Genomic DNA, 25,166 nt, shown 5'->3' with positions numbered 1-25,166 from the left:
TGTCCCTTCACTGTCAACTGTCACATGGCAGCATGCCTGCTTCCAGGAGCACCCGATTTCTAATATGTTATCTTCACTAACCCAGGAAAGTATTGAATGTTGTCAGCCTCACAGTGACAGAAGAGCTAGAAGGCTATGAAAATAGAGGATTAAAAGCACAGTAATCTGTATTCTCTGCATAATAAGGCGTGGAGGTGTGGGATGCATTGTAGACTTTTTCTTCAAAAACGGTTAAAATAAAAATAGCACTTGCACTGCTGAAAAATCTGTGCTTCAATTATCTGGAAAAATAGCTTAGATGGAACCTTTGCAATGTTAGTTAATGAAGACAGCATGGTGGATGGAAAGAACATAAGATCAGGCGATCAGGAGACAGATTTGGGTCCTGCCCCAACCGCTTACTGGCAACAATGCTTTAAGTCTTCTGAACCTCAGTGTCTTTAACTGTGGAAGGGATATTGTCATAATTTCTACCTTCCTATCTTACTGTGAAGTGAATTTTCCATGAGCCATCCTCCTGGTAAAGTACAGGTCATCATTTCTCTCACCCTCCCACACACCTGGTATACCTTGAAGGATGCTCTTTATCTCTTTGCTTCCATACTCAGTCCATTCAGCAATTAAGGCATATTTATGTTCATGCATGTATCCCAATTCATTACTTGGGTTCTTTTCCCACAAAGATGGAGGACTTCTCATTCACAAGAGCCTAAGAAAAGAAACTATCTTTAGGCAGCCTGTGTGAGATGAGCTATGGGGTCTTCAGGTCAAAGTTGACCCTCCGGACAGTGGTCAAGGGGAACTGTATGAAAAGAAGCTGATTCTCCATGCTCTTTGTGCCCATCTCCTCCTCATCCCCCAGACACACAGCTGCACAGCATAAGTCAGGGCTGGAGGAATTTAGGAATGGTCCTTTAGTAAACATTTTTGTAATTTCATCATCTTTGATGCTGCCCTACCTCAGGTTCATCTTGTTATTTTATCTCAAAAGGCCAACTCCTCCCGTCTGTATGGTGAGTTTGGTCTCAACCTGCCATTTTCCAGCTGTGCGTACCCAGGCAGAGCCTCTCTCTGTTCTCCCTCCGTGGCACTCGCTCGGTGAGAACCCAAGGGGGGAAGAGATAGAGGCGACTTTAACAGCCTTGTTCTCACCTCACAGTTTCACTTGGCACCCTGAACAGAAAGGTGACAGATTGTTCCACACTGTGAGTGAATGAACCACATCAAGGATCCTCCCTTCCGTGGATCCTCCCTTTCTGTCAGGATCTTTGTGGGCTGGGCTGGCTCTACAGGGAGGTAAAAGTACTACCCATTCTAATAGTGTGATTTGGAGGGTAACCCAAATGCCACCGGCAATAGCTCTCTTTTTGGACTGTAAAGTTTCCAGAATGCCCCTGTGCTTAGTTGCTCAGTCGTGTCCAACTCTCTGTGACCCCATGGACTGTAGCCTGCCAGGCTCCTCTGTCCACTGGGATTCTCCAAGCAAGAATACTGGAGTGGGTGGTCATGCTCTCCTCTGGGAGATCTTTCCAACCCAGGGATCAAATCCAGGTCTCCCATATTGCAGGCGGATTCTTTACCATCTGAGCCACCAGGGAAGCCCATAGAATGCCCCTGAATAATAATAAATAGGGCCCAACGCATGGGGGCTCCCTCTGAAAAGCTAAATAATTTCCCAGTGCTTAAACGTTATGGCCTTGATGACTAGCTCAATATGGATTGATTTACCGGTTTTGATTTTTAGCTTGACGTCTATTTAATGCAGAGTGGAGAAGCATGCTATATGTCAGGCCTTGTGCTGAGCCTTTGATGTGAATTCTCTCATGTAATCCCAGCAAACACTCTAGAAAGGAGGCAGTATTGTAACTGTCAGTCCACAGATGAGGCAACAGAAGTACAGAGTGCCTAGGCACCTCGCTGAAGGTCACACAGCTGAAAGCGGCAGAATCAGAATTCTAACCCCAGTCAGCCCGAGCTTTAAAGCCTGTGCAATGTTGCCTTTGACATTTGGAGCCCAATCTTGCCTACTGCACTGAAGCAAAGCAAACCCCCATATAGAACCATTTCTACCTTCTTACAAGGCAGCTGGAGGGTTGAGGAGTGGGAGATATAAATCCCAGAGCATGGGCCTCAGGTGTAGATGCCAGTCTTGAGTAAGACATCCTGTTGGAGTCTGGGGGATGTTCAGAGCATCATGAAGCCCCCCAGCTCCTGAGCAGAGGAAGGCAGGGCAAGGGGCTGAGCCCCTCCAAAACTCCCCAAGGGAATGCTGCTGTCATCTGAATGAAATGTATCTGAAGCTGGAAGAGACCTTTGCGGGGGGTAGGGGGGAGGTCCACCTCGTCTAACACCCTTATTTTACAAATGGGAAAAGGTGAGGCCCAGAGAGAGGTGATCACATAGCCAGTTAGTAGTAACAGGGCTGGGGCAAGGTTTTTTCTTCCATAACACATTGTCTCCCTTATATGTGTGGAAGAATCTAACTCTAAACAAACCAGAGATCTGAGCAATTCATGCGGAGCCAACCAATCCTAAGTATCACCTTTCTTTTAAGCTGAATTGGAAAGCACAAGCAGAGTTCTGAGGCCATATCTTCAGGACTCATTCACTAAGGCTGGCAGATGATCTGGTTGTCTTGACTGATTCTGAGCTCCGAGATTAAGGATGTCCCCCAGACAGCAGGAATGGATTGAACCTTCTCTGACTGTATTTTCAGCTGCCACTAACTCTGGGCTAAGGGGTTCCCTACGTAGATTTTCCATAGTGTAAAGTAGGCCTCTTTCAACTCGCCTGAAATTTGTTCCTTTCCAGTTTCCGAGGGGAGCCCCTTGTTCTAGCCTAAGAGGGCTTGATGAGCAAGATTGTTTTACCTTTCCGGTCCATCTTGTTGATTTTAGACACTTTTTCCAGACAGAAGAGACCTGGTTTTGGCTGGCCTTCACCTGGTGAACATTTTTTGTGCAGCAGCTAGCGGTCTCTGCTGCAGGAAAAAGGACTTTTAGCGATTTTCTCCTCCCTTCCCCCAGGGCTTTCTGGCCTAGGCAGGGAGGCCCTCTGCACAAAAGCTGTGGAGGATGAGAAGATCAGCTGCCTCTGGCGATAGGGTCTCCTTCAGCTGAAGGGACCTTTGAGGGCTGGGGTAAGGGGTGCACCTTGATGGACTCTGTCCGGGCCATGCCAGCAGCTGGGAAAGGCGGCCACAATTCTCCAGCTAAGAATAGTGAGACCTCATTTGGGTTTATTGTATTAACACATTTCACACTACATTTCTTAATGGGCTGCCTTGTTGGATGGCATTTTTAGTCACCTCTGGAGCCTGCTATTGAAAAACTCCTTTCTTGTTTCTTTTTCAAATAACCTTCTGTGGTGTTGAACTTGAAAAGGTTGTCAGATAGAAGTGTTTATGTGCTCTCATCTCAACTAAAGTAGCGTAAAGATGAAAGTATCCAACACACATATTTACCGAGGACCTGGGGGGACATAATTCAGGGGAGGCGGTGCTCTCTCAGCTGCCATCAGCGCTGCAGCTCCTGGCTGACATGGTCTGTGTGCGTGGCAGCCTCACACGAATAGTCCTCTGGCACTAATCAATTTACTTCATTCAAACAATTGGCAATTGTATTTTCAAGCAACTGGCGATATCATCTGCTTTACCAAGTTTTCCAAAAACACACAACTGAGGACTGACTGCAAAGATAAATATTAATAAAGAAAGGCCATCTGCTGTTCCGGTCATTCTGGGGACAAGAGAAGTCCCTGGGGAACCTGGCCAAGTTTGAGTGCACTCACCTACCTGACTGAGATGCCCCCCGCCCATCACCTTCTTGCCCCCTTCCTCTCCCTTATCTGCAATAAGGTTGGCACCTAAAAATAAGAGTGGAGCTCTGCCCTTGTGGCTCTGTTGGTAAAGAATCTGCCTGGAATGCAGGAGACCCAGGTTCGATCCCTGGATCAGGAAGATCCCCTGGAGGAGGGCATGGCAACCCACTCCAGTATTCTTGCCTGGAGAATCCTACGGACAGAGGAGCCTGGTGGGCTACAGTCCATGGGGTCGCAAAGAGTCAGACACGACTTGTTGTTAAACAACAACAATGCTAATTTAAACTCCCCAAAGATCCTTAGTGGCTGACTAATATCTCTGAGGGCTCTGCAGGTAGCTCAGTGGTAAAGAATCCACCTGTCAATGCAGGAGACTGTTTCAATCCTTGGGTCGGGAAGATCCCCTGGAGGAGGGCATGGCAACCCATTCCAGTATTCTTGCCTGGAGAATCCCATCGACAGAGGAGCCTGGTGGGCTACAGTCCATGGAGTTACAGAGTCAGACATGGCTTAGTGACTAAACAAAAACAACAATGCTCTATGGGATTTGTCCTCACGATAAACTCCTAACTAATCAGTTCCTACCTACACGAATTCTATAAATACTGGATTTTTTCCTTATCCCTGTTAGACAAAGGTCAATAAAGAAAGGGCTACAGTGGCTGCTTTAGGATTCTGCCCAGGAAATCAGGAGACCTGAGTTCTAGTCCCATTTCTGGAACTGGCTCTGTGACCTCAAACTCTCTCTTCTCTGAATCACTTTTCTTATTAAGATGTTGGGTTAGATGATCCATACGGTCTCTTTGCTCTCTAATCATCACTGTTTCCCATACCAGGGGTTCAATTTTAGGAACAGCTTTCTAGGGTCAGCATATTCAGTCTGGTCTCTTATATCTTCTGCATCTCTCATTCTACCTACAACAACCATACATCACATCTAAGCTTACAGATCTAACAATCCTACTTGACTCCCTCATTTTCAAAGCACCCTCACATTCATTCTCTCATTTGATTCTCATAGAATCCCTGTAAGGTACACAGCTCAGGTATTATTATTCCCATTTTGTAGATGAACAAACTGAGACCTAGACAATTAAAAGAACTCATGCAAGATCACTGGGCCAGGAAATAGCTGAGAGGGAATGAGAAGCCACATATTCTCACTCCTAGTCTGGGGCTTTATTCCTGTGACAAAAGATATAGTCTATAATATTAATAAGGGCAATTAATGTTTGTTGAGTGCTCACTATATACCAAGAACTTTCCATATATTTTATCATTTAATTTTTAACCACAACCTGATGAGGTGGGCACTACCATTTCCCTCATTTGTCAGACAGAAAAACGGAAGCTTGGTGGGGTTAAGCTTCTTATCCTCAAATACAAAGTGATGGATCCAGGATTTGAGCCCAGAGAGTCTGACTTCTGAGCTTAACCACCATTGCTATATTGCCTATTTTGAGTTATATAACATGTACCTCATAGACACTGGAATGTCAAGTTGTCACTTTGGTTGCCCTATCTAGTGGAAGAATAATGGTCATTTCAGAAATGTCAAGGCAATGAATCAGTCAGCAAGTATTTATTAAATACTGTATTTTCAAACCTGTGCTAGGATGTAGGTATTACAGGAAGTTGAGGCATAATTACAAACCTCAGTGAATGGGGAATCCACCTAAATGCATAAAATTGGGTGATGCTCATATAAATCATTGTATATATATGTCGTAAAATGACACTATGTGATATAATAATTTATAGACATTGAAAAATCAAAATTTCAAAGAACATTTAAGAGGTCCAGAAAAATGTTCCCTGAATAACATAAAGTAAAAAGGCAGGATAAAAATCTGTACATATGGTAAAACCCAACTTGGGGTGATTTTTTTCACTTGGACAATTTTTCTTATCTATGTTTTCAAATTTTTTATAAGCATGAATAAATTTTATATTTTAATTTCTATAATCATAAAAATGTCCTACATTTAAAAAACCTAATGACTTATATAGATGAAACAATTAGAGGGAAAAAAGATACCAGTAAACAGTAACATAATCAAATGCATGGTATTACTTCAGTACAACACTCTGCTGTTAGAAAACGTGGTAGCAAAGACCCTGCTCTGGGAATCTGATAGTCTAGATTCTCATCTTGCTTCTGCCTTCAGGGAGACACATCACCTTTGGCAAATCTCTTCTCCTCTCTTGGCCTCACCTTCTTCATCCACCAAATGAAGCAGTTGGGCTAGAACTGCTTGATCTATCTCCAATCGTCTCTGATCTATAACAGGATTTCAAGACTTTGTTTTGCTCATTCCTGACTGTAAATCAGAGGATGGGAAAATGACATGTTAACATGGGAGGCACTAAATGTAAGATACCATTAACCGTGGTCCCTGAAACTCATGCTTTACTGCATTTCAAATTCACTTGCTGTGGACTTTACTCTTCCGCTCTGCCATCTATTTAAAAAAGACAGAGTTGTCATTATTTTTGTATGTAACATCATGAGGCAGCAGTGAAAGTTCAAAGAAGAAGGATTATGTTGGGAAGACATCTCAGATAGGGGTCAAGAGTCAGAAGGCCTGCATCACTATCACTGGCTGTGTGATCTTGGTCAAGTTATTTAGCTTCTCTGTTCCTTAGTTGCCTCACCTGAGAGGAAAAAGTCAGTGATCCCATGAGGCAACATAGCAGGGGGGTTGGATAGGAAATGAGAAGAGGAGGTGATGCAGGTGGAGCAAGGGTAGTGTGAGATGTAAAGGAAAACAATGCTTTGGGTATCACCCAGGTTTGGGCCTGCTGGAGACAGCATACTGGTAGATCATGCCAGAATACAGAGAAGAGGGGAGGAAAAAGACTGCATTGCTTCGTGGTCCTCAGCAGGATCCTCTGTAGGGAGGCCATGTTTATGGAATGGGCTAGTTAACCTTTGCTCTGGAGAGAATGAAGACTGAAATGCTGAAAAATCACATTAGCAAAATTTCTCTTTTAACCTTTTCCATACTTTCTTCCTATGCTATTTTTGGCCTGACTTAGGCAAGCAACTTCAAAAGAAGAAAATCCATCCACTCAAACTGATATGTTCTAAACTACCATCCACACACCATCCTTAATGAAAAGAATTCAGAAAAATCATGGCTGGGAGAGCTCAACTGGCCCCACATTTTTCCTTGTCTAAGTGAAGATTCTGGGATCTACTGTTCCACTCTCCCACTTTCAACTGCATGAAAATAGAATTTTACATTTGGAGAATGGTTGTACTTCCCTCCAAGCCAGAAAGTACCAAGGTTAGCATATCCACGTTGCTTTATCTCAAGCATATCTTGTTTAGATTTTTAAAAATTGAAGAGATCATGTCTTTCTAGACAATTTCAGTCAACAAAGGCATGATTAAACATAGTGGCATGTATTCCCTGGATTTGGGGGGCATCTAGTCAGTTCTTCCTTTCTCCTTTGCTCTCCCCCAAAGCAAATCCTTTATACTTGTGGCAGCACTGTGAGTACTCAAAGATGACCCTATCTGGCCTGGTTCCAGCTACAGATTCACAGAGGGTATAAAAATTAGTTTTCAGGGCTTTAGGGGTGGCCAAAGAAGGGAAAAATCTGTTGCATAGTTTGGTTCTGATTAATTCTATTCCTCTCTTCCACTTACCAAACACCTCAGTACTCTGTGTTAATAATAACTACTACTTATTGAACACTTACTATATGGCAGACATCACAATAAATATTTTACATGGATAATTTCATTTAAGCCTCACAACAACTTTATAAGGTAGTTATTATTAAAAAAAAAAAAAAACCAACCACAAACCCTTATTTACTTATTTAGCCATGCCACTTAGCATGTGGGATCCTAGTTCCCCAACCAGGAATTGAACCCATGTCCCCTGCATTGGAAGGGCAGAGTCTTAACCACTGGACCACCAAGTAGGGTCCTGGGTAGTTACTATTATAATTACCTTCATTTCACAAATGAGGAAACTGAAGCTTAGAGAGGTTAAGTCATTTGCCCAAAGTCATACAACTACTGAGAGACAGAGCCAAGATTCAAAGGCAGGCAGTCCAATTTAGGAGCCATCCTTGGGCCTTTGGTTGCTCCCAAAGTAAGTAGCAGAAACAACCTTCGACTAGGCAAGGGTAACTCCTTGCTGCAGAGAGTTAGGTGCCAAACCCAAGAGTCAGGAGTGAGTGTATAAATAGCTGGGAAGTTCCAGTTCTCTTTACCCAGGAGAGAGCTCAGCTTCCCTCATTGTTCTCAACCTGTCCTCATATTCTAGAGATATGTCTACAGGCAGTAGAGGGAAGAACTGGGGACAGTAAGAGTTGGGACTGACAGAAACCAGGAGCTCAAAGGACACTCTTAGTAACTCTTGTACAAGGTGGACTGAACTCTGGTAAGAGCTTGGTATTTAGTTAAAGGGTTGACTAGACTCGGAGATGTGCCATAAGTGGGTTTCCATTGAGTTGTCATCATCTAGATGGCAAGAGACTAAAATGATTGTCAAATGCCAAGTATCACCAGGAAATGGGACAGTCTAGGGGAAGATGTATGCCATGTGTATGTGCCAGGACAGTGTCTGCTTTAGAGAAGAATGGACGGTATGGAGGGCCTCAGCCCTCAGTTCCCTGGGCTCTTGACTCCAGGACCACAGAGAAATTTCATTCACTAATGCCCAAGGAAATGAAGGTACTTCCTCCGAGAAGGCCCTGAGCACTTTCTTGCTGTTCTTCCCTCCATGAGCAACCCCATTTCTAAGAGAAGCTCCAGGGCCTTATTGTAGAGTCAGTCCCCTGGGTGCTTGGCCAAAGTGTTTTCTCCCAAATCAACCATCTGAGGACCTGTGGATGCCTCCTGAGCCTTTTAGAAGTCAGGGGGGCTACTATTGTGCTGTTTGGATAATGGAATATCACCAAAGAGCAGAAAGGATGATTGATTGTGTGATTGGAAGTGGATGGAATTAGAGATGAAGATAATGGGAAAGAAGACTAACTCTTCTCTTAAACCCATAGTCCTTCAATTATGCAGAAAAATAGACCTCTGAATTTTTGATCACAGAATATCTGAGTAGCTCACAACAGACAAACTAGGGGGGCAAATTTGGATGTATGGGTGAGAGATGTAGAGGGCTATGATTTGGGGCTGGTGATTAGAAGGGGTGCCATGATGGGTTTTTTGGCAGAAAAAAAAAATAATCTTGGGTTTGGAGCAGAGCTGAGAACTGTAGAAAGCCTCAGAGGGCAGCTACTTAGGAAGGAAATTTGATCCCTAAAGTGACAAGAGATTTAACTTTTCAAAACTAGGTTTCTCTTTTTAGGACAAAAAGCTCAAAAGGTTTTAAACTAATGATTATGTTGATGATAATAATATCCAATATGTGCCAAACACAATTCTAAGTACCTTATGTGTATTTCTGAATTATCTCATTTAAAACTCTCAGTAACTCTATGAAGTGAGGATTATTGTTATCCCCACTTTATTATTGTGAAATCAGGCACAATCAAGGTAAGTAACTTGGCCCAAGGTTCCACAGTTAGCAAGTGGAAGAGCTAGGATGCAAGCAAAGATAAGCACAATTGGCTGGAAACACTGTCCACTGGTTTCAAGGATTCAGTAGTTTCGTCACAGTCTTATAAAGACAGAGAATAGATGAATATGAAGAGAAATTTCTAGATGTAGTAGAATCTGAGGAGCTTCATTTTGGATGATCTTTCCTCAGTAATCAATGAGGTGAGACTGTTACTAGAAATGGAGCTGGTAGGAATTGGACAAGAATGATGGGATGTAAAACATGGCAGCCTCCTCAGAGATCATCCAGAAGAAACTTCCCATTTTACAAATGATAGAAACTAGAACCAGTGAAGGAAGTGGCTTGTCCAAGGTCATCCAGGCAGTAGGTGGCAGAGTTGAGATTGGAACTCAGATCTCCTAATCCTTGCTCCATTGCTCAGTCTGCTGTTACCCACAACCCCCTACAACTTTAACTGCTTCCCAAGGCCCTAAGAAACATGTTATTTCAAATGTTATATTTTCTGTAATTTATTTTATTACGACTTCAACATAAATTGTATAGTATATATGTGTGTTATTTAGTCTGAATCTACAACCTTGGGGTGGTCAGTTACCCTTATCGGGAATTACAGAGTACAGGAGTGGTTATCTAGCATTTAATAATTCTAATCAAGAAGTGGTTTCACAAGCATTTCACGTATCTTTATCTTTAATGAACACCAGAGGCTTTGTTAACTAGCATTAAATTTCTCATTGGTGAAATCAGTGGTGTTTAACACATGTGGGTTGGCTAGAAATATGGTAGAGATGTTCCCAAAGTAGCAGAAAGAAGATGTAAGCATCTAACAAGCTCTATAGTGTTATCCCTTGGAATAGTAGCCTAGGCTTAATTTTGTAAATGGTCGTGTGGGCAGCCACCAATGAGGATTCTTGGTTAGCTTCATCCTGCCACTAGGGTATTGTTTTTTCTGCCTCAAGTGAACCTTTGTGTGAGGTGTTGTTGGTGCACCTAGAAGGAAAGGGTGTTGTACTTGACTGAACCGACAGGACAGAACAGGCTGTCTAATCATTTTTGTGCCTGCTTGACATTATTTTCATGAGAAAAAGAATTTTAGATAAGGTTTACTTTTATACCTGCCAGTGAGGTTATGGGGAAAAGACCTATAGCCCTCACTCTAACAATGACTGGCTACTGGTATCCAGAGAAATATACCTAAGGATTGTGAATGACCAATGATTGGCTTTAGGTCAGTTTACAACTCCAAGCAACTAACTATACATCTCTATTTTGGACTCTTGTCTAAAGTTGGTGAACCTCTGTCTTGGGATGTATGGGGAGCTCCTACCCTAGGTGAATGTTGATAGAAACTTACTTGACCCAGCAGCCTCCCATTTGTAGAATTTGCATGTACCAGAGTCTAAGCTGTCTCTCCTATAGCACTGCCTGGAAGTATCTCTTTTGGCCTGCTGAGCACTTGTTAATGACTGTGCCAGCGTTCTGACCTTGCTGCAGGCCTCAGCATTGCCTGGGAGAAGATTAGTCAGAGTTGAGCTGGCACTCAACCATGAAAGGCCACTACTGGATATACAGTGTATGCATGTAGGGCCAAAAAGACAAAGGAGGGGAAGTTCTGCCATATTGAGGTACCTTGATGGAACACAATGAAGAAAAAGTCAAGAGGATTTTTACCAAGAAGAGACTTTTCTCTTTTTTTCCCCCCATTCATTATGACTATCAGTTAATAGAGCTTCCCTCAGCCAGTAACTCAGTTGGTAGAGGGAGGTGGATAGTGTAGTGCAGCAGTCTGAAATTCATACCTTCCACCTCTTCCCACCCCAAGTCCTATCACAGATGTTTTGTTTGTCTCATATTGGATTTGAATATATTCCAGAAGTGACATGAACTCTCCAGATGGCCACAGGCCCCACCCACCCTTCTATACCAAGCCCAAGTTCCACGTTTATGTGATCCACCTGGCTCATCAGCATCTGTGATTTCAACCCCAATTGACACTGAGGCCCACCTCTAGAGATAGGAAGATCTCAGGTAGAAGCCTGACTCCACTAATTAACCAACTGTGTGACCTTGAGCTTCCCAGGTGGTGCAGTGGTTAAAAAAAGAGTGCCAGCCAATGCAGGAGACTCAAGAGATGTGGGTTTGATCCCTGAATTGGAAAGATCCCCTAGAGGAGGAAATGGCAATCCACTCCAGTATTCCTGCCAAGATAATCCCATGGACAGAGGAGTCTGGCAGGCTACAGTTCATGGGGTTGCAAGGAGTTGGACACAATGAGCAACTGGGCATGCACATGCCTTTGAGCTGGTTGCATATAACCACCTCTGAGTCCTCTTTCATAAAATGGGGATGAGAGTAGCTCCTTTCTAGCAATGCTATGATGATTCCATGAGATAAGACATGTACCATGCTTAGTGCAATGTTTTCCATGTGGCATGGGTTCAAGGAATGGGAGTTATTAGCAAGTATTAAGTTTCTTGCTAGCAAGGATGGCACAATGAATGCTATATAAACTGGTTGCAGTGCATCATTTTAACAAATGGATTGGCACTGCCATGCCACCTAGCTTACATCATGGCTAAAGACCAATCATTAGCCAAGAAGGAAAGAAGCACTGTCAAGGCAGATCATTTTCTTGTCCCTGCTTACCATCTCAAAGAACATTTTTGCTTGATTTGTTTACCTCAGACACTGTGACCTGAGGTGAGTCTCTTAGCTCTTTCAAGTCTTGATTTTCCAAGCTCAGAGCCCAACTCACTAATGCTTGCATGGGCCAACAGCACCTCACTTGCAAAAGTAACATGTGTAGAAAGTGCCTGGTCAATGCCTGGAGATGAAGGGATGCTCAACAAATATTCAATATGAATCCACATATCTCTGTTCACACTACCAGGGCTAATGAAACCAGTGATAAGTCTCGTGTGCATTAGAATTACCCATAGAGTTTGTTAAGAAGGCCTATCTTTATTTTGTGATTCAATATGTCTGAAGTGTGACCTGGGAATTCATACATTTAACAAGCATCTCCGGTGATTCTGCTGCAAGTGGGCCAATTCAAGAAATACTGTTTTAAACTCACCAACAAGTAGTCTTGGAAACGGCAATAAGATATAAGAATGTGAATATATAACAGGTTCTGGCTAACTGTGGATGTTAGTGGCCTTTCTACCTTAAATTTACCAAAGTGTTCATCCACACAGAAACCGACACCCACATCCACACAATGATTCCTCTGTGGACTGGGTCCTGATCTCTTCAGGTCTCATCTATTATTGGTAGCCAGTCCCTTTCTGGGCAGCAGCAAGGATGAGGGCCCTGATTGTAATGTGTACTTGGCAAGGTAGATCAGTCAATCATAGATGACTGAAGGAGGACTATTTTTGATTGCAACATTTTTACACATTAAAAAAAATCCTCACCACCCTTCATCACAAACTGATTGTCCTTCTGAAAATGTCTCACAGTAATTACAGGGATCCCAGAGATTGGGGTTATCTATTGCAAGAAACGACCATGCACGGAAGCAGCAGCAGACCACTACCACCAGAAAGGTGTGATTTGGAGGGTCAGAAACAATTCAAATTTTAGTTAATAAAGGACCAGATTTTGATCTATGGAGAAGGTCACATGTTGCAAACTAGGTGGAGTGTATTTGAGTAACTCTTGCTCATCTCTCAGAGTCTCCCACTGCCCCCTGAATGCCCACCATGCACTGGGCACCCCACTCCCTCGGGCAGGTCCCTTGTTTTGGGGTCACTTACCTGTCTTTGCAAACCTCCTCTGAGGATCCTGCAAGGTAACAGGTAGTAATCTGAACAAAGAATTACTGTCGAAATAGTAATGGCTGATAAGGATTTAACGCATTCCCTACCAGAGATGGCATGCTTGCATTTTAGCACAGGTTTTCAGTGCAGTAACAGAAATAAGTGAATTGCTGGGATTTCAGACTAATGGCAGACTGTTGGGGGGCAATACTGGGGGGTGATAGGGTGCTATTTGATAGTCCTCAAATGACACTGGATAAGCTTTTAATGACTTCCCTGGAGCACTCGTCAGCTCACATATGTTAGAAAGTGACATCACTTCCCCACCCTCCCCTCTAGCTCACAATGAGTGCCTGGCACCAGCCTTGAAAATGGAGTCAATTTTTCAGGCTCTTAGGGAAGCAGACATAACTTGGGTTGTGTTGTACTTCATATTGCTAACCCTGTTGAAGGAAAGTCGGACAGCTGAGGAGCAGATGCTACGTGCCCGCTTCTGGCATGCCTTGACCCCAAGAAGCAAAGTGGAGAGGCAGTTGTAACTGCATGCCAACCTTTGCTCTCTTGGGCAGGTTGTTTCTAAAAGGGACACTTTGGGGTGTGGCAAGAAGCCAAGTTACTGTCAGCCTGGCTCATGAGCTACCTCCCCCCTCAGCATGCCTTCCAGTTTCCATTCCAAAGCCCTATGAAAAGCAACTCTTAAATAGAGGCTCTCATCAGACATCTACAGACATGGCTGAAATGAACGCAGGGTGGTTAAGAGCATGATAGGGACATCCGCGAGTCAGAATGAGCCAAATGTGTCTCTTATAAAGTTTTCTTTGAAAGTCATGTGGGTAAGAGCTTGTTTGGGGGAGCCTTTTTCTTTGGTGAGCACAGTCTCCCTGCAAAATGTGGTTTGAGTACCAGCAGTATTGGCATCACCTGGGAGCTTGCTAGAAATGGAGATTCTTGGACACTGAAGATCTATTGAATCAGAATCTTCATTTTGACAAGATCCCAGGTGTCTGCTACGCACATGAAAGGTGAGAAGTGCTGTTCTAGACTGAACTGTGCCCCATGGAGTTAAGGGTCATGACCAGCTGTGTCTCCTTTCCTCATTCTTATCCCCACACCCCTTCTAAATAAGTACAGATGGTCACATTGATGACAAGTGCTAAAGAAGTAAATGGCAGTTAGCAACTGAGGAGAAGGGAAGTCCAGACAGAGGGCAGTAAACACAGTAAAGTATCTCCATATGAACCTTCACGTTGTGAAATTTCAAAGGTGTGAACATATGTTCGCATGGCCAATCACGTGTTAGTTCCTGTGTCTGGTGTACATTGTCACATGTACGTACACTCCACAAGTGGTTGTGCTTTTGTGTACTTTACAGTACTGTGTAGAGTACAGTAGTAGACTATCCTTATTTCAAGTCCAGGATGTCTGGAAGCAAGTGCAAAAGCAGCTGTGACGCAGTTGCTACTGTTGTACTTTTCAGGATACTGTACTGTAGGTTTAAAAGTGTTTTCTTTCTTTTTTGTTTGTTTTCTACATATTCTTTGTGTGAAAAGTATTATAAACCTATTACGCTACAGTACTGAATAGCTGGTTGTGTGAGTGGGGTACCTAGGCTAACTTTGTTGGACTTATAAACAAACGGCTTACAAATGTATTCTCAGAACAGAGCTCATTCATATGTAGGGGACTTACTGCACTTCTCTGACTATTGCTCAACCAGAAATCCAGAACAGAGTATTCTGCTTCTTTCCATTGTGTGTGTGTTGGGGGGAACCAGAGTGTACACTTAAGAAAAAAGAAGGGAGAATTGGAGGGGGTGGGGAGGAGACACTGGTCACCTAGGCTTCCAAGTCCCTCTCGAGTTAGATGCTGCCTCGTAATCACTACATTCTGCATGCCACCGCAGGGAAAGAGAGCTTTCAGTCTGAGACCAGCTTCCTCAGCACCTTTCTCCCCTCCTATGGCCTCCCTTCCCTGCCAGTGCATCCCCTGCCAGGGTCCACGTAGGCACCTTCAGACTCTGCAGCCACCTCTCTTTAGGTAGTACATCTAAAAAGCTGACATTTTCTAAGAACTACTTTACTGAGGCATGATTAAGATACGAAAAGCTGCACATACGGTCTTCTTTAGGAAGAAACTGAGTCCCTATGACCTTTCGCTGCTTCCCAAATGACCACAAAGACATTTAAGTTCAACATGGTGAAGCTGCCCCTCCCCTATGCCTTGGGTGAACTTACACCAAACCTACCACATGTAGGGAGCTATTTTCTATATATAATTTTTTATTGGCGTATAGTTGTTTTAAAATGTTGTGTTAGTTCCTGCTGTACAGCAAAGTGAATCAGCAGTACATATACACATATCCCCTTTTTTTGGATTTGACTTTGGCCTGTAGAGGTTTTCCCTGACCAGGGGCAGCTGATCTCTGGTTTGGATAGAGTGAACAGCTGCTCTGCACCTCATGTCCAGAAACACTCCTGTTTGAGTGGCTTTCCTTGGAATTGAGGCATTCTGGTTTCCCATTGTCTCTGGTTTTAGAGCAAGCACTCCCCAGTTAGGTATGTTAACCCTGTATCAGCCACTCTCAGCTCGATTCTTAAATTAGATAGAAAGCTGTCACCCTCAAAGTAGGAGTATGGACCAAGGACAGAGATCTTCTGGTTAGAGAAGGAGCATGTGGACTGGAAAAGTCTAGACTAGGAAACAATCCCTGGTATGGTGGGTCAGATCTCTGACTCAGGGGCCAGTGGGACACCAGTGAAAGGGCCTTGGCTGGGCAGGTGGAGCATGAGGAGAAAATAATGGCAAGAGAAGAGGAAGAAGTGAGAAGAGGACAAATTCCGTCCATGTGGAACTTCTGCCAAGAACCGACCCCTTTCAGGGGCTGCTGCCCTGGCTCAAGGCTCACCCCACAGACAGGCTGAGGCTATTTGTCAGCTCTCAGACATTTCCCAAGCCTGGAGGGACTTCCTTTTGTGTCTGCACAACTCCTACACTCCTGCTGAGAAGTACCCGGAGCCCCTACCTAGGGTTTTAATTGCACCCTCCTGTGGACATGTCATCTAATTAGACCCAAAGCATCAAAGTCAAAGCACCAAAGGAACAAAGTCAAAACTTGACTTTTTTTTTAATGGGCCAGGTAAAGTATGCAAATAATTTTCCTGACCTTCAGAGAAGATGGGAAGTTTTTTGAAAGGTCTTTCAAATATATTTGTGGTCTCAGTCTAGGAAGTTCAAAGTGGAATCATCAGAATTAGCATATGTATCCCCCCACCTCCCTGTGAAGGTATGAATTCTACCTTCTTAAATTCTGGCCCTCTCTAAAAATGCATGCTGTCTTTTAATCCCTTAGCCAATTATATAAAAATAACAAATCTCTTATCCACAAAGGAAGATTAATAATGGTGCCTCAGAAGCTTCATTTATTTTTCCATCTGTTAAACTGAAACCAGCCAATCACCGCTGACTACCCATAATAATGAAATTTTAAAAAATACCAGGAGTTAGAAAAAATACAGTCACAATCTCAGCCAGCCCCCACTATTCTCATGGAGTCTTGATGAGTATCGAGAAAAAGGCAGAATGAAGGAAACAGACCTCTGATAGAGGCAGAAGTGGCGGATGTGAGAAACTAGTTTCATTTTAAGGAAAAAAAGTTAAAATTGCTGAGAGGAAGAAAAACCATGGCTCTTTTCGCAGTGGTCATAGATGGAGAACAAAGAAGTTTTGTTTCTTCCTTGCCCCCAGACCCTTCCTGTCGCCCCCGCTCCACTTAGTAGATCAAGCGGAAGTTGCCTTCTAGGGGCGGTCATACATTTTGCTGGAGGCTCATCTTTACAGCCCGCTGATTGCCGGCTGTTTTTATGGCCCAAATGAACGGCATCACCTTCCTCCCTCCTCGCCACGTAAAAAATAGATTAAAGAAAAAAGAAAAAAACATAATAAAGCTTGTGAGAAGGTGACTGAAATCTTTGACTGGCGACCTCTTCGTGCTCCAGTGAGCTTATGAAAGACCAGCCAGCAGACAGAGGGGAGAGCTGTTAAAGTGCAAAGACGGGGGAGTTGGGGGTGGGAGGTGAAGCTGAAGCAACTGACAATGGTTAGTGTGCCAAGATCTGTTTGAAGGCAGGTGCCAGGATATGATGGGTCTTCACCCTGCTTCCAAAGATGATGTGTAAAATGCAAACCAAACAACACCCAGCCAAGAGCAGAGAATAGGATCAGGAGAGACATTTCTTTCCCAGATGGACTTAAACAGTTAAATAGAACCTGGCAATTAGAATAATGAGATAATTAGATTGTGACTCTGTGGGCAAGAGACAAAAACCTGTCTCAGCTAAGGACACTTAACTTGGTAGCAAAACGCGCTCAGTTAAAAAGGAGCATGCTCTCAGTTAGCAGGTATATTTCAAATGGCTTGAAAAAAATTAATGGAACACAAATTTGCAGCTGATGAGGTACATTTCACCATCCAAAGGGATTTTGCCTGGGGCTCCATTAGAGCCTGCACTCCTAAGTCCCACTCTCAGTCCCACCATCACTACTGCGCCTCCATCAACAGATTTTTATTTAAGCCAAGTGCGTTAAGAGCACAATTCTGTGGTGAATAACCTTTAAGGTTACATTTGCCGTTTCCTTTCCTCTTGCAAACAGTGCGTAATCCACGAGCACATTTGTTGGCTGTAAAGGTGTACAACAGCAATTTTTGCAATGACAGTGCGGAGAGGGAATATGAGATCTGTGTGCTAATGAGCTGACACTGCAGAGGCTGGGGCGATGTAGTGTGGAGTACACTACAAGTGCACAGCAGCAAGACACAGGAGGAGACTTCAAGGGAATCGGAGGCATTTCCTGAGGAACCAGGGCAAGCAAGCCACCCCAAGGGGAGCTGACAGTCCCTGGGTGCTGCCACATTCCCCCAAAGCCTTATGATGATCAAATCTGGTTTTTAAAGAACAGATGTGTGTACAATGTAAAGCATGTGTGTACATCTCTTTTCATGAATACTGACTATGTGTGTAGGGGTACCTGTGTGTGCCTGAAGGCACGTGTCCTGGAATCATACTATTCACACCATCCTTCTTTCTGGGGCTACCTGGCCAAATTGAAAAGGAAGGCAGCAAACTCAGTTAATCCCTGTGAAATAAGAACATGTGCTCCAAATCAGATGAATCTCTTCGATAAACTTCAATTCACCTCTGAACTGAGATCCCAAATGAACCACCTTTCAAAGCCAGTGATGCTTTTATTGGCCTCTTAAGAAGCGAAATGAAGTTGGAGTCTGTCTTAAGCAAACCTCTTGGAAGTTGTGCAAAAAAAAAAAAAAGGTTGCTGATGAAGAAGAGTCTTTAAATAACTGATGCCTGGGATTCATTGCAAGGAAACTCTCTGAATACACTGGAGGAGGGGATGTGGAGGGAAAGCAGGGACATATACAGGAGGCATTACCATTTGTTTATTTTTGGCATATTTGTTTACCTGCATAATACCTGTGTCCTCAAAAGTGTGTGCCTGCCCTAAGATTGAGGGTGTAGGAAAGATCATGGAAAGAAATCAATTCTAGTGTTAGGGGAAGCTGAAACAAGGAATTCTGAATAGAGAGAGGGGGAAATGTCTTTAATTTTTACCATTCTATTCCATATTGAATCAGATAGGAGAGGTGGGCAACCAGATTTGGACTCATCTGGGGTTTTCTCAAATTCTCCCTAGATCTCCAGGGAGGGGCAGGCCAGAGATCCAGGGTTTTTTTTGGTTTGTTTTTGTTTTTGGTCTCTGCGCCATAGTGCAATCAATTATAAGAACGGAACCAGGATCACCTGCCAGTTTCTAGTGCCAAACTAGTATTGTGTGCCAACATCTGTGTCACGTGATCTTCAATTCCAAAAGAAAAAGGCCAGGGCAAGAAATGAGATCCACCTACAGGACTTCCCTGGCCCCGTGAAACGATTGTGTTCTGCATTCAGAGACTATCCGTCGGAGACAGTTTTGAGATCTGGCTCCCATTCAGTGATTGTGACATTCAAAGAGGACTGTTTTGGGGACCAGAGATGATGAGTTTTCCTCCTCTGTTTTCTGAGCTGTAAAGTCTGAGTGTGCAACAGGCAGCTGGGTACACATCACTGGTTTCTGGAAATGTCTCCTGTGTGAGTCAGTGTGTGCATATGTGTGGACTTGGCATGATGAAGGGCAAGGTCACCTTTCTGTTTTGTCTTTCCTGTTGCCCAGTGAGCCACACCCTTTATCCCACACTTTCAAGCCCCCATCCATAACCTAGTCTTGTAAACTTAGAAGCTGAAGTGCTGTGGACTTAGGGTAGGGGCTTCTGATCAATTTCTTTTCCTTTCATGGTTGTTCCTTTATTGCTCTGAGAGATAAGGCATTAAGGCAACTCAGCACCCAATATGGATGACTCACTGCCTGTTCTCAAACCTGAGAACCTTTCACACAGCAAGGATTATTTCCTGAATGCTCCTTGAGTAGGGTTCTGATGGCCCTGGGCTGACAAGTGCCAATCTGATTTGCCCATAAAAAACAAGACCCAAACCCTTAGAAATCAGTCATTCCTGAGGAGTCAGTTAGCACTCTTTATCTCAGTCCTCATCAGTGGAAAGGCACTAAAGTGAGTTGAAATAAATGTTATTCATTATTAATAGTAATAAATCTGGATAGTTTCATGTATTTGGTTTTGAATCTGTTCTAATTGATACTTAGGAAGCTGCATTTGAAATTCAGCCTCTAGACAAGATCACAGTGCTGCAGGATTAACTGTCAGATGTGTGTTGTAAGTGTGCTACAGAAGACAGGCTGGGATTACCAAAATAAGATGCAAAGTATAGACAGACATTTTGTAACTTTCACACTTAGCTGGAATTAATAAGCTCCTATTTTTGTCAATGTCAGAAAGCCAAAGAATGTCAAATACAGAGTATCTCAGAACATGTTCTTATAAGGATCTGTACCTTCAGAGAAAATTTTCTTAAAGCTGATAACTGTCACCATTTCTTGCAAAGTACTTCACCTCCATCCCCTTGACCTAAGTCTTCAAATCCAAGGAACCCTTGGCCTTGGAGACCCTGTCAACAGTTTTTGGAAATCACATATCCTTTGAGGCAGAAGCATTTGAAGAATGTCATATACAAAGTTTTACCCAGCCAAATATAAAATTTCTCCCCTGAAAGAAAATCAAAAGTCAAAAATTCCCAAATACACCAGCCATAACAGCAAAACACATTTATGCCATCATCACCTTCATTGATGTGTGAAAACTTTTCATGAAATAAGCTTAGATGAAGAATGATCAGTCTTTCTCATAAAACATTCCAGAAAAACCTGTGTCCAACAGGCTATTAGTCATCTGGGTTCCTGTGGCTTTACTTCTTAAAATGCCCCCTTTCCACGGGGACAATCACAGGGCACAACTAGCTGTTTCAGAAGCTGTTTCGGGGCTGATGAAATTGCTCCCTTTTGATATCCAGTTTCCTGCTGCAACCTCCCCCTTCCACCTTTTGCTCTAAGTTAAGAACTGTGTTGTCCTTAACCATGGGGGCAGGGAGCAAACACCACTAGGGGAGACAGAACAGAGGTAGCTTTTTCCAGGGAGTCCTCTGAGCACTTTCTCCCTTCCCGTCAGTTTGCCAGGTGTTCATCACTTGTAATCAGTTGGGAGTCTTATCAGTTCCTATCAGAGCTCTCTTGGTAAGAAAGGTGATATTCTAGGACAGAAAGAAACCAGGGAACCCAGCCTGATCTGTCCCTCAAGGTCACTTGTTTGCAGAATTTCTCATATTTGGCTCCTACATAGTGACTGTCAAATTCAGCTCGTTCTCACAGCCAGGTGCTAGCTTTAACAGTCAAGTAATGTACATCCTGAATTGACTCAATCAAGAGGCTTCTTTCTTTAATCCCATCAGAAAAAATTTCCATGAACAACTATGCTATTTTTTCCTTTTTTTTTTTCCCCCAGCCAAAGGAAAAGAAAGGGGACGGGGTGGCGGGGGAGGGAGTGCCAGTTTAGCAGGGAGGAAAATGAAAGTTTTGCATCAAACATTATTCACGACAGAGTTTTGTGTACAGCCTTAAGTCCCTCCCTCAGCAGGATCCTCTGGCGTTCATTTATGTCGCGTGAAACCTGAATTGACTCCAGCCTCTTGAATGTCTACTGGGGCAATCAGCCCCCCTCCAGCACGGAGTGCAGACCCCAAGTCCCATAAGCGAAATGCAAATGAGGTCCCCAGGTCCCACAAGGAGGAAAAGCAGATCTACTTACAAGCATTAGTCACAGAAAAACTATTGGAAGAATCCAAGTGATCTACGTGGTAATTCAAATGGAAGGGCTTCTCGGTGGTGTTCTGGTTGGTGTTGTATAACTGCACAGCAAAGCGGAAAGCACTGTGCTCCTGCACCGTATTTCTCATGAAAAGTCCACCTAGAAGCAAAGGGAACTGAGATTTGGCTTGTGTCCTCCCCCCGAGGAGTTAGAAATTGGGGAGCACTACAGATGGACGATACCCTCTCAGTGGTACCCGGGTGCACGACGATGATTTTGATTTTCAACCTGTGTGTCTTTGATGACTCTTGCGAACTCAAATTTTGGCCAAGAGAAACCTAGTTCTCCTTCAGAGTCAGAGGAGACGCTGGGGAAAAGGGGGCATGGGGAAAGAGGGCAGAGGAGCCTGCTCTGGGGGTCGGACGATGGAATCAAGAGTGGGACTTGGTTCTTTCTCAGGCGGTAGCTTCCTGTCCCCTCTTCCCTCATACCTCCCATCTCCACAAGCTGGTTCATCCTTTACTGGCGCAAAGGGAAAGGTTGGAGAGAAAACAATTTCATTTCCCCCTGCTACTCTATCCTGTTCCCCACAGCCCCCTCAACCCCGTGACAATATAGGGGCTGGGTTCTGTAATTGGCAACAATTCGAACTTCTTGACTAGTAAATACAGGCAGAAGCCGAGAGAACTCCCTCCCAGCGCCCGGGAGCCGGACTCCAGACAGACACAGCGGCAATTCATGAATTCGTGGGCTGCGTGACTTCGCCGCTCGCTGGCTCAGCTCCTAGTCTCACCCCTGCCTCTACCCCATCCGCCACCGACCTCGGTGGCTGCCCGGGTCTCGGGGATGCAGAGTGGGTTTCCACCTCCCCTAGCACTAGCCGGTCTCTCGGGACCCGGAGACGCGGGACGGGGCGCCCTGGACCGGGTTACGCGCCCTGGCGCAGCCAGACAGGCGGCATCACCCTGGGACAACTTGCAGCGGCGGCACGCACGCCATGGCAAAGTCCGGGGCAGCGAGCCGAAAAGCCGCGACTCTGCGCCGGGTTGCAGCCTCCCAGCCTCTTGCAGGCGTCCCCGGCTCCGCTCAGCTCGGAAAACCCGGCAGCCTACCCCCAGCCCCAGCCCCAGGAGACCACCTCTCCGGTTCCCGACGCTCCCCAGACCAGCCAGCTTTCTGGGGTTCAGACCCGTGAGATTCCTGCCCGATCCCCATCCCCAGTCCCTTCCCAGGCCATGCAGGACAGGGACCCGGTAGCCGTGCCAGGGCAGCAGGCTCGGGTGCCGGAGAGCCGGGGCCGACCGGCAGGCTGGCTCACGCTTACCTATGCTGATGGTGTTGGGGAATCCTCCGTGAGAATGACCCAAAAGCCCCAGGACTAAAAAGAAGACCGCCCGGAGCACGCTTTGCCCCATTTTCTTCTGCCTGGCCATGCTACGCCTAGAACGAAGCTGACAAGAGCATGGGCGCAACTCGGGAGTCGTCAAAATAATAATAGAAAAAGAAAAAGAATTCGCCGGCTCTTTCACCCCCTCCCCTCAACTTGCTCTAGCTCACTCTTCCTTTCCACCCCACACTAGTCCTCCTCCTCCACCACCTCCTCTCTTCTCTCTCTCTCTCTCACGCTCCCCCTCTCGCTCCCTCTCGCTCCCAGGCTCTCTCACACCCCCTCCCCACCCCCCACCTCACTTCTGTCTTCACACCAATCTGGAAGGCGGGTTCATTGGCTGCAAGCTCGGTTCGCCAAAGCGATCTCCCTCCCTATCGCTAAGACAGACAGAAAGAGAGAGAATAAAAACAGAAAACAAAAATGAAGAAGATAAAACACCAGAAAACAAACCAATAAATCCCCCAAAGAAACAAAAGAGAGAGAGAGAGAGAAATTAAAATCTGAGACTTTTCTCCCCCAGAAGATGGTGGGTCTAAAGAGGGGAAAAAAGAAGGAAAGAGAGAAAAGGCTCAGCGGTGGCGAATTGGGCTCTTCCAATTGGGCCGGTAGGGGGATATTGATCAAAGTTGATCTGACGTGGAATTAAAGCCGCACACCGCTTAGCTCCACTGCAAACTGCAGCCGCGGACTGCAAAGCCTCGGTGCTGGCGTTTGTCAACATGGGAGATGGAATCGATAGAAATACACCAGTCCTCACGTGGGCCAGCCTTTCAAGCTGCAGCCAGCTTTTTAAAGAAAAGAAGGAAAAAGCTGTATTGTTTGTGCGTTTGTGCGTCTGGCTTAAAGCAGAGGGGTCTTGCGGGGGGCGGTGAGTGGTTACTCTGGAGTCTCTGTAGAGATTCGGAGAAGCAGTTCCCATCACAATGCGCCCGAAGATGCTGCGCATGCCTGGGCCATGCCGCTCAGTTTTAACAGCGGAGATCCGAGGAGTGAAGAGCCCCCCAGCCACCCCCCAACCCGACAGCTCTGGGAGGCGAGTACCTCTCCGGACCCAAGCGCAGAGCCGGGCCTACGGCGGAGAGGGGGAGACAGTGGTGCTGGGCAGCACAGGGCTGACTGCTTGGGAGGACGTAGAAAGTCTGTGTGCGGAGGTGGTGACTAAAAGGTTAATGAAAAGGACTTTCAGTCCCAACAGTGAAGGAGGAGAGAGGTGTAGGGATGAGTTGGGATATGGTGGCTAGGAGCATTCCATGGACTGGAGGAGCCTGGTTGGCTACAGTCCATGGGTTCGCACAGAGTCGGACACGACTGAGTGACTAACACACACACAGGGATTGGAAGTTAAGGTTGGAGGAAACTGCCCCTAACTGCCTTGCTCCCTCTGTCTTGCCTTTTTGCATAGTATCCTAGGCCCCTGAGCGATGACCCCAGAGGCCATCAATTTCCCCCTACTCCTCTTGTCTCAGAGAAGGCAATGGCACCCCACTCCAGTACTCTTGCCTGGAAAATCCCATGGGCCTCAGAGCCTGGTAGGCTGCAGTCCATGGGGTCGACTTCACTTTCACTTTTCACTTTCATGCATTGGAGAAGGCAATGGCAATAAGAAAGAACCTTGGAAGTAGGCAGTGCAGTCTGGATCTCTGTTGGGGGTGGTCCCCTCCACAACATCCCTTGGACAAATAAACCTCTTAGGCTGTAGCTGCCTCTCCATTGCCCCTTTCTCCAGTGGTGAGAAAAAAGAAGCCTCCTTATCTCCGGAGTCTTTCACACCTACCCCAGCTACTGGGGAAGGGCCGGATTTTGTCTCTCCCCACAACAGCTGTTCTTTTTTTTTTCATATCCTCTTCTCCTGGCATACGTGGAAAATGGAACTTCCTGCCAGCCTGCAGCAAAGTGGTATGCATGGGGCAGAGGATACTAAGCCAGGGCCACAGGACCCCAACTGGCACACTGATCACGCCAGAACTTTGGGTTTGATGTAACATATATTGGAGCCCAGAACAGAAAGTTTTCAAACCCTTGAGCAACCAGAAAAATAGTTCTAGGCTATTCCCAAAAGTCTACCCATTCTGATAATGTAGAATATCTTCCTACCCCACCACCCATAGAAATCTATTGTCTCCATTTGGATGGTCCATGCAAACAGTGAGGGAGAAACCTGGGAGTCATAGAAGCCTAAATTTTCAGGTGGCTGGGATATCAGGACAAAAGGGTAGCAGAGGCTAGGTTGACTACCTCTTGACAAATGTGGAGCAAGAGACAGCATGGTTCAGGGACATGGACTTAGGAGACAGGTTCAGGTTCAAATCTATATTCCATCATATAGAGGCATTGTGTGACCTTGAGTGACTTTCTTAATCTGAACCCCAGTTCAGACTTTCACCTGCAAAATGGAAATA

The 25,166-nt window shown here is 45.1% G+C and overlaps 1 protein-coding gene across 5 annotated transcripts in view; it reads right to left on the bottom strand.

Moving 5' to 3' along the window:
* Positions 1-23,301, bottom strand: part of GRIA3 (glutamate ionotropic receptor AMPA type subunit 3) — a 311,045-nt gene extending 287,744 nt beyond the window's left edge. For 3 of the 5 annotated variants that reach the window (XR_009598794.1, XM_004022361.5, XM_027963531.2), the window contains exons 1-2: positions 22,702-22,955; positions 21,378-21,536 (exon numbers count right to left, since the gene is read on the bottom strand). Coding sequence is in view for 4 of the 5 variants with exons in the window: in XM_004022361.5 (XP_004022410.1) it covers positions 21,378-21,536; positions 22,702-22,810 (268 nt within the window). In the remaining variant the exon portion in view is untranslated. Of the gene's footprint in view, positions 1-21,377; positions 21,537-22,701; positions 22,956-23,061 lie in introns of those variants that run through there. The other 2 variants (XM_012107364.4, XM_042242468.1) reach the window with 2 other exon arrangements.
* Between the last annotated feature and the right edge of the window lie 1,865 nt (positions 23,302-25,166).

Source organism: Ovis aries, chromosome X (genome assembly GCF_016772045.2).
Source record: "Ovis aries strain OAR_USU_Benz2616 breed Rambouillet chromosome X, ARS-UI_Ramb_v3.0, whole genome shotgun sequence".
Classification (NCBI taxonomy): domain Eukaryota; kingdom Metazoa; phylum Chordata; class Mammalia; order Artiodactyla; family Bovidae; genus Ovis; species Ovis aries.
The sequence above is the reverse complement of the archived record's forward strand: the minus strand, read 5'-3'. Positions and strand labels throughout refer to the sequence as shown.